The sequence below is a fragment of the Homarus americanus genome, unplaced genomic scaffold, assembly GCF_018991925.1.
Source record: "Homarus americanus isolate GMGI-L3 unplaced genomic scaffold, GMGI_Hamer_2.0 scaffold59495, whole genome shotgun sequence".
Classification (NCBI taxonomy): domain Eukaryota; kingdom Metazoa; phylum Arthropoda; class Malacostraca; order Decapoda; family Nephropidae; genus Homarus; species Homarus americanus.
This window is the reverse complement of record NW_024732415.1, coordinates 1,565,935-1,576,007: the sequence shown is the minus strand read 5'-3', so window position 1 is coordinate 1,576,007 and position 10,073 is coordinate 1,565,935. Positions and strand designations below refer to the sequence as shown.

The 10,073-nt window shown below is 38.7% G+C and overlaps 1 protein-coding gene across 1 annotated transcript; it reads left to right on the top strand.

Annotated features, from left to right (window-relative positions):
* Positions 1-549: 549 nt before the first annotated feature.
* Positions 550-8,272, top strand: LOC121868563 (tRNA 2'-phosphotransferase 1-like). Its single transcript, XM_042369312.1, has 6 exons — positions 550-706; positions 2,664-2,798; positions 4,257-4,370; positions 5,785-6,013; positions 6,384-6,491; positions 6,962-8,272. Exons 1-6 carry the CDS (start codon positions 704-706, stop codon positions 6,976-6,978), a joined length of 606 nt encoding a protein of 201 aa, XP_042225246.1. The 5' UTR covers positions 550-703; the 3' UTR covers positions 6,979-8,272.
* Positions 8,273-10,073: the final 1,801 nt, after the last annotated feature.

Genomic DNA, 10,073 nt, shown 5'->3' with positions numbered 1-10,073 from the left:
GGTGCATGCCCAGTATTTGCCAACAGTGCGTGACAGAGACGCGACCAATCTCCCGGGCGGTTAGCGAGCCGATCTTTTGGTGAAGAAGATAAATGAAAAGGAAAACTGCTCAGAGACGTGACCTATCACCAAGCGGCTAACGAGCCGATCAGTGGTGAAGAAGATAAAAGTAAAAAAAAGAGAACAGACCAACCTCTTAAACTGCAAGCAAGCTGATAAGTGGCGAAATGATAAATAAATAAATAAATAAAAATATAAAAAAGTGCGCCGAGCCGATCAGTGGTGAAGAGGATAAAGGTTAAAAAAGAAAAAGTATAGGGGGGTCGTCTGTGTGTCAGTCTGCTTGTGAGAAATCTGCCCAGATACACAGTGGCCCATGTTATCCTGCCCCACACACACACACACACACACACATATATATCTTTATCCCCTTGTGTGTCTTTAAGTGATGATAAATATTAAAATTCCAATAAATAAACTATTTAATGATAAAATATGTTTAATCGTGGATGTCAGTATATAAACGAAGCATTTTCAAGGTGACCTTTGTTTGTATACTTTGGTCATGTTTCCCCCACGGCAACTATCAGCTGTTTGGTGGCCGCGTCGTCGTAGGGAAGCAAATCACTGAACAATAATTTATCCTGATTTTGTATTGTTTTGAGTGTGTGATAATATTAGCGATCTCAGCTAAGGTATTGCAATGGTAGGCCTCCCTGTTTCAGTAGATTATAGAGGTGTAAGTCATAAGCATATCGTGTGGATGGTGTTTGACAAAAGATGTAGCCACGAGCAGGTGAAGGGTAAGTCATTGTAATCTGGTAACTGAAGTACACGTTAAGGAGACCGACTATACTTAGTTCATTATAGTTTGGTAAAGGCGTAGGAGACGGTTATCACCAGATATAACTTGTGGAATTGCACCAAAGTGTTGTTTGCATAATACAATATAGTATACTGAATGAGAAATGGATACGACAATGCATAGAACCTACCAGAACCTAAATAACCTGGTATTATTTTACATTCAGACAACAGGGAAATTGGTGAATATTTTGAAGTTGCCAACACCTACTTATACATTGAGTCATATAGGGGAAAAGGAAAAAAACGATATCGTTTCGGTCATCCGGCGAATTTTAGGATTTAAAATTTTGGATTCGGCAATTTAAAAAAAATTTAAGACTCGTTTCTTCTGTAGCATTGGCTGTTATTTCAATTACTTACAGTAAAGACGGAGAAGCGTGGAAATTTCTACACGAACACAGTGTTCTGCCTACGGAAGTTACTTGCGTAAGGCGTAACAAGCCTTGCAGTTATTGAGCTGAAAAACGCCTTTGGTATTGTCCGAGAACAAATGTTATTCTCAAGTCTTAGAAGAGAAGATTAATTAAGGTAAGCTCACAGGTGGATAGGTTAGGTTAGGTTGGGTTAGGTTAGGTTTTGGATAATTCTGACCTTCATTTCTATCGCAAGTTACTACTTTTGTGATTTTCCCCCACCCAAAACTCCTGGTTCTCACTGGGGGTCCCCCATTATCATTGGATAAGGGGGGAGGGGGGGGGGGGTTAGCTCAAAAAGTAGTAATTTCCGGTAGAAATGAAGGTCAGATTCATTCAAAGCACATCAAATTCCTTCAGAAAACATAATTTCAACTTATAAATACTGTAGGTGGATGACCAAAGTGTAGGGGATGGGATACACAACCACTCATATATTGTGCATTTCATATTTTCACTTCAAGGTTCTATACTGTAATGTCCTGCAATTTGTTTAATATTTTCTTCATATTATGTATGACTGTATACAACTGCTGTGGGGGTACAGTTCACCACACTAAGGGGGGAGACCTGGGCCCGGATGCTTTAACGTCTTGCTTAAGTAGTCTGCCACGATAACTCACTTAGCTCAAAATCTTGCTAAAGTAACAATACTTTTACTTAATTAAGTAACAAAGTTCAGTACTTTTTACAACTCTGGCAGTGGTGTTGGTAAGTGTTGGTGGTGGTAAGTGTTGTTGGTGGTGGTGAAAAGTAACCCATCTATGTTTAGTATGGGTGATGTCGTCTCGCTAAAGGAACCAAGCTGATAGTTGTGTTATTGCTATTTTTCAACGCGTATTTTTGGGTAGATTTTTTTTTTTTTTTTTTACATGCGCACACAATGTTCTTACAAAATGTGCAAAAAAACATTAAAGAAATGATTATCATAAGGTCGAAACATAAAGGGGATAATCATTACTTACATGCACGGTAGTTAGCATGCTGATTGTGGGAGGAGGTCTCAGCCACTCCAGTCTCCCATGTGTAGTGAAACTATTGACAACTGGTAATGCAGTACAGGTATATTTCTTTTATTTTATTTATTAGTATAATTTTGATATATTGAACATTATGTGGTGAAAGTTGCCCGGCTGGGAATGCACTCCCCCTCCCCATTTACATTACTTCTTATGGGGAAAAGTGACCTGATATTTACATGTTGCCAGTAGATGGGGAGTGTGTGTGTGTGTCTCCGTATGTCTGTGTGTGAGTATGCTGGAAATACTTTTTATGTCATCATTAGCTGTTTAATTTAAATTTCTAATTTTCAGTTTCATATTTTGTGTGTGTTATTTTGGGTAAACAATATTGTAATCAATTATAATTCTCTTTATTTAACAGAGAAAGACCGACGTAAAAGTTAGCAAAACCCTATCATGGCTGCTTCGCCATGGGGCCGAGAAGGAAGGCTTGACTCTTGGGCCTGGAGGCTGGGCCAAAGTTGACGAAGTTCTCAAGACATCATCCTTTAAGAAGGTTAGAGGTTCCTCTGGAATTCTTAAAAGGGGGGCTGTCTGGAATTCTGGATACAGGATGTACACAGTGTTTACTTGGACACCTGCTACTGTATGACTTTAAATCATGATCAGTTCAGTCACAGCTATGATTGTGCAGAAGCTTAATTACTGTATCACAGTATAGCTAAAACTATCATTTCAGGTAAGAGCAGAGGGGCCCAAGTACCTCACAAGAGCAAAAAACATTTGAGTATTCAATTTGTATTACAGTACTTTGGAAAACAAGAATACGGTATTACAGTAATCCTTTGCCAACTGTGGGAGTTACGTTGCACAATTCTGCTATTATAACACAAAGTTCGTACAGGTAAACCTCGATAAATGATTGGGTTAGTTTCCTGAAAAACCCATTGCTAAGTGAAGTATCATAAATAAGGAGCATTATAACGGGAGGGGAGTGTAGGGGTTAGGGGAGTATTGCTAGGTAATCGGCGTCCCAGCTGATTTCCCTTACTATGGTGAAACAGGGAGTGTATGCAAATGGCAACTGTGTTAAGCTTTCATTTGGCTTTTATTTACTGATTTTGCTATACAGTATTTTATTTATTCCTCATATTTCCTGGTACTGTATTAGGAGTATATATTATTTTAAGAAACCTGTGGATGCAGGCGGAAAATACACACTAAGGAGTGTTGCCTTAGTGATCGCTGGTCCGGTTTGCTCACTTAAGACAACTGAGGAAGTTTCTAAGAGCCCAGATTCTATCACACTTAAATTGCTTTGTGCTAACAGAGAGTGAAGTGCACCAATAGAGACTAAGTGCACCAATAGAGACTCAGTGCACCAGTAGAAACTAAGTGCACCAGCAGAGACTTAAGTGACTTGAATATGTTATTGCATCCAGGCCGAGGTTTAGGCCCAGGTCAACAATTTCACTTAAAATAATTGAGGTCGACTTATAAGCTACAGTGTACAGTAAATTATAATTTATATTTTAATTTAGTTTGGCAAATGTAAGTTTAGGTAGAAAATATTAGTGGTAGAAGTTAGGTTTGTGTTAGCTGCCACCCATGGGACCGACATAGGCTGTAGGATTTTAGGTTCACATTTTATACTGGGCATATAAGATGACCCATAGTTTTGTGGGTCTTTTTTAAGCTTCCAAAGTTGCCAGTAGTAATATCTCTGTTAACCAGAATCCCTCTTAACTGGAATTGATATTTTTCGGAAAATCATTCCCAAAGCCGGAAAATTCCGGGGATGGGGGATTTTTTTCCAGCTTTGAGAGAGTCGTCTCGTTACCTGGAAATCTCTCATTCCCGGAAGTGCTCTGTACCAGTTGTTCCGATTAATGGAGATTACTGTATTATATGTATTGCATATCTTCCTATATTTTCCTTTATAATAATTTAAATAACTACTAAAATAGGTGGCTAGTTAATGCAGCCATTGTAATGTTATTGTTCCTTCTTCCAGATAGACTTAGAGAAGATAAAGGAGGTGGTGGCCAACTGCCCCAAGAAGCGCTTTGCTCTCAAAGATGATGATGGGACACTGTACATCAGGGCCAATCAAGGCCACTCACTTCAGGTATTTGGTCTGGCCTTTTACATGTATTAAAGCCTCAGAAGATGGTACCTTTTTTTCAGGTGGATGTTTCCTCTTGTGAAGTTGAGTTTAGATAAGATATTGATAACTGGGTGAGAAGGCTTATGGGTGTCTTGGGCTCTGTACTTATTGTTCAGAAAGATTTCCAAGTACTTAGTGAGTTAGGTGAAGGAGGCCAGTGGCATGTGTACGATCCTTCCATTGTTCTTGATAATTTTGTCGAGCTATTTTGAACCCCAATACTGTTCTTGATTCAACAGTCTGGGCTAGTAGACCATTCCATAGGTCTACCACTCTGTGTGAAGACGTGTTTCCATATATTCGTTTTGTATGATAACTTGGTGAAATTATAGTTATATTCACTCATGTTTGTGGTGCATGACATCACAAACAAATGGCCCGGGTTCATGTTTTCTGTCCCTTTCAGTTTTTTGAATGTTTCAATGAGATCTGCCCTATTGTGCCTTGTCTGAAGGGTTGTTAGGTCTAAGGTCGTCAGTCTACTTGGATAATCGAGATGATATAGTTCTGGAATCATATTAGTCGCTCATTGTTGCACCTTTTATAGGGATGTTAGATATTTCTGGGGGTAGGGTTTCCATGCCTGTATACAGTAATCCAGACTAGGACACGCTAGAGTTTTGTACAGTTGAAGGAGCATTTTCCTATCTTTGTATTCAAAGGTACGCTTTATAATTCCCAAATCTCGTTTTGTTTTCCTCACTGCTTCTTGCGCCGCCTTCAGTGAATGATCTATCACATTGCCAAAATCTTTCTCCTTGTTGACAATATCTAGGAAAGTGTTATTAACAGAGTAATTGTGCTACAGGTTGTTGGATTTTATGTGTAAAGTCGTGTATTTCTTAATGTTAAAGATCATTTGCCACTCTCGGGACCATTTAAATAGCTCATTCGGGTCTTCCTGCAGTATTGCTACAATGTCCAAACTTGGTACCTTCCCAAATATCTTTGTATCGTCCGCAAACTTGACAATGTGGATCGATATATTTTCATTTGTATCATTTATGTAGATCACCAACAGGGTGGGTCCAAGGATAGAGCCCTGTGGTACTCCACTGAGAACCTTTTTCCATTCAGAATGTACTCCATTTATTACCACTGTTTGTTCCTTGTCTTGGAGCAAGTTATTAATCTACGTTAAAATTTTGCCTGTGATGTCATGCATATGGCTAGTTTTGGATATATACATAGTGTGTTTAGGTGTAGCCAGAAATGAGTTGGAAACACCAAATATTTTTTCAGATTTTTTGACAATCCCAAAAGTCCAGCATCTGTTTGATGGCCAAATAATTTCGGGCAATTGGCACGAAGAGATTAATAACAGTTATATTGAGGATATTTTATACCGAATAAAATGCAGGTGTTATATTGCCAGGTGGAAGATTTAGACCTTGAGGAGATTACTGCTGATAGTGATGTGCCGGCTGTGATCCATGGAACATACCACCGCCACTGGAGCAGCATCAAACAGCAGGGTCTCAGTCGCATGAACCGCACCCACATACATTTTACACCAGGCGCTCCTGGAGAGTCTGGTGTCATCAGTGGTATGAGGAGTTCTTGTGAGATCTTGATTTATGTGGATCTTGCCAAGGCTCTGTCAGGTGAGACTCATCATTGTACCTTTAATTCTTATAGTACTGACCCACTTAGTTATTGCTTCCTTCAGAGTAGATGCTCTTATTTTTTCTTCACAAATTATTGATTTCTAGATTTCAGTAATATAACTTACTGAGACTCAGATTTAAATGCGGCAGATGAGTCACTTTGACAACATAATAGAAAAATTTACCACTGGACAAAAAGGTAGTTATTGTGGTGGGTGCTGGGTTGTGTATTTGTATGAACTTTGTGTGGTAGAGTTTGGGGTAAAAGTACATATCTTAGTGATGCAGTATTGGATGACCATGATACCGGTAATTTATTTCAGTATTAGGTGTTGTCATTAACTAAAGGGCAGTTTTCTTTTTACAGCTGGTATAAAGTTCCACAAGTCTGTTAACAATGTGATATTGTGCTCAGGAAACGATTCTGGATATCTTCCTCCACAATATTTCCTCAAGGTTGTTGACAGAAAGACTGGTGAGTGTCATCATGCTCTTTGTCACTACTAACACAATCTAATCCATCCTAACCTAACCTAATCTAACTTAATATAATCTAATCTTACTTAACCCCCACAGGTGAAATAAACTATGATAGTTTATAGTGAATCATTAAAAAACTTTATTCGTGTTTATCCCTGGTAGGAATCATCTAAGCCATGAACTTTACCATGGTTTTGGTGTGTATTTGAATCACCTGAAGAGTGGCCACCTTTGCTTATTTCACCTGATGATTAAATACCTCATGCTTCCTGGAGGGGGATCAGATTAGCATTGGTGTGTTTATCATCTGGTGAAATAAGCTAGAGGTGCTAACAAAATAAAATTATAAAAGCCAAGAAGAGTGAGGCTCTGAGGATGCTGATGGCAGGTCAGGAATGTGTTTATATTTAAGGCTTGTTTCATGAGGATTGGAATGCAAATTTACCTTTGTTTCTTCTCTTTCAGGGGAGCCAGTAGTGTAGGTGACACACACTCCCAGAATTGAGTGCAGTTTGAAGGGCTTCAGATTTTTTTATGTTTATTCTTAAGACAATCACATTTTGTTTTATTTTTTGCAAAGCTTTTCCTTTGATGAGTGGGCAAGCAAACTCTGATCCCATGATTCATAGCATTCTTCAGTGAGGTCGTGTGCCCACCCTTATGGCATTGTCAGTAATTTTGTTCATTTAAATAATATAAGGCATTTACATTCAAGGGACTCTGATTGGATTCTATACTAAATTAAATTATTTTTATTCTTAGCTGTTTTCTGACAAATGAGTGAGTACCTTGTACAGTGTTGTAAATTACCATGTTCTCTCTGAACATTTTGTTCATTCATAAATTATAATGTATTATGTTAGTAACTCCGATGGAAGCTTTGATTCCAGTGTGAGAAAATTTGTCATTAGAATATTGTATTGTATTGATAGAAATGAAGACAATGCAGTTGTGTTCCAGTAACAAAACACGGCTGTAGATTAGTTTCCTTATACAGTGCTGTACAGAAGTTCTTATCCCGACACCTTCAGAAATCTATCATGATATTTAAAAGAAAATTTAAAAGTCTTTTGTACAGATGTGGTCTTGACACAAAGTGGTTAACTAGAGACTTTGTTAGTCATCCATTATTATGCATCATTGTTGAGGATCTGCGGTAACAAATAATTTAGCCAACCTGTACAGCACTTGTTCAGATGCACCCCTTGCTTACATTACATGTACCTTAGGTAAGCAACACCAAAAGAATCTCATTAATAGAGAACAACAACCAAATGATGAGGCAAACCATATCATCCAGGCAATAGGTGTAATCTGGCATTGCTTACAATGTTTGTTGTAATGACTATAGAGAGAAAATGTATTTAGTAGAGAATTCAACTTATCTCCAGTACACAATGAATTGATATGAAGCATTGTATTGAGTGTAAGGATTAAAGGTTCACTTCGTATAATTTGAATGCAAATTCAGGGCAAGAGACAGCGTGTGGAGTGTTTATGCTTTTTATCAGTTCAACATTACTAGCATCTTTGACCACTACTGTTGCCACTCCTGGAGTGCCTGTTTCCCTTGATTCAGTCTGCATAAAAGTTGGCCCATAGAAAAAATTAATACAGTAGATGGACAAAGATGAATTCCTAAATTACAGTACAGGTATTTGTCAGCTTTTGTGTGTAGTTATCAAACTGATTATTTCATGTAATTTTTATGGATTTTTAAGAAATTCATAAGATATCAAAGTGAGAGATAATAGTGATTAAACTTTTATTACTCAATTCAGTACTTATATTCCCCAGTTTTATTCCAAATCTGTTAATGGTATCAGCAGAACAGTTCTCTACCAGTAGTGGACTGGGCTGAATTAAGATTCCTTTTTTTTTTTTAAGAATAAATGGGTCATGGCTGTCCTGATGAGTTTAGGAAGTACTAAGAGGTAATTTTTTATTATATTGTACAACTACATTTTGTCACATTCATTCATATCCACTGATGGGAAGGTGGCAACTTTGTAGTTGTAATTACCATGAGAAGCGTGAAAGTTTACAAAACTACAGTTTTAAATAATTTTATGGTTGTATAACCCCACATTGCCTACCATATTTATCAACCATTATTTTTTTCAGTCATTTAGTGGAAGTCTTCACATAATGACAATCCATGTTAGGCACTTGCAAGGACCTGCTTGGTGGACTCTCGATGGGGGGTTGGTTCCGAGGCAGAGGGCAGATTATTGGCCCTCACCTGTATCACTGGTATCAATTGTATCACTATCCACCACAGAGGCTTGCAGGGCCTCTTTGTTAAACCCCTCAAAGTCCATATCCTCACTATAATTATCACTATCACTGACTTGGGCCGGTTGTGGTGGGTGGCGGGTAAAGAACTCGGTAATGTTTTGATGACTGGGCGACCTTGTGCGCACCATTTTCGCGCCTCTTACACAACATGGCGGATGGCGGGAGGTTTGGATCCAAAAATGGCGCGGCTTGCCAGCCGCTCTCCGCGTAATGGGGTTCATGACCGCGGAATGTGAGCATGTTAGGTTCTGGCAAGGCACCGCGTTAACGGTGAAACGCGGAATGCGGGACCGCGTAATGTGAGGATTAACTGTACTTTTTTCTTTAATGCAGTATTGTACTCAGGTATTTTGTAAAGTAAAAAGTAATTAATATTGACCTCAGCATATCTCCTAATATCAAGTGTACATGACTTCAAAATGGCTCCAAAATGCTCAGAATATTGGTCAGATTTAAAAAAAAAATTAGGGGAGGGGGGCTTACAGCACCTCCCCAAAACCCCCCTGCTGGGTGGGCTCGTTATGCTCGCCATGTTCCCTCACCCACAACTTCTTAGACCCCTCCCCATTTTGATATTCCTGGATCTATCCCTGTTATTTCCTTTGAGTGATACATGATGGCAACTTTTACACTAAGACAACTGATTAATGAATAAACCGAGGTATATGTAAATGCATAATACTGTACACTACAATATCATTTATTATGTGATGATAAATACACTACAATAGTATTTATTAAGCGATGATAAATACACTACTGTACTGTACTAATTTACGGTCAAATGCATTTTACCGCTAAGCAAAAGTCGAAATTAAAAACGGAGGACAAGGTGAAGGCGTTCAACAGTTTCTTTTCCTCGGTGTTCACAAGAGAGGATGCATATAATCTTGGTGTGTTTGATGACAGGCGGTTCAACACAGCACTGACCCACATTGTGTTCACAGAAGAGGTTATAAGAAATAAATTGTCAAAGCAAAAGGTTCATAAGAGTCCCGGCCCTGACATAGTGCACCCCAGAGTGCTAAGAGAGTTGTGCAATGAGCTTGCTGAGCCCCCGAAGATCCTCTTCTGTAAATGCCTGGATGAGCAATAGGTCCCCAGTGATTGGAAAATGGCTTGTGTAAGTCTTATTTTCAAGAAGGGCGATTGTCAATCCACGAATAATTATAGACCAGTGAGCCTGACCAGCATAGTATGTGAAGTATTTGAGAGCATTATAAGAGATGCCATGATGGAACATCTACTACAAAACAACCTTGTAAAGGATTGCCAACAC

Coding starts and splice junctions, on each gene's coding strand:
- LOC121868563 (XM_042369312.1), top strand. Junction 2,799..4,256: donor AGACATCATCCTTTAAGAAG/GTTAGAGGTTCC, acceptor TCCTTCTTCCAG/ATAGACTTAGAGAAGATAAA. Junction 6,014..6,383: donor TCTTGCCAAGGCTCTGTCAG/GTGAGACTCATC, acceptor TTCTTTTTACAG/CTGGTATAAAGTTCCACAAG.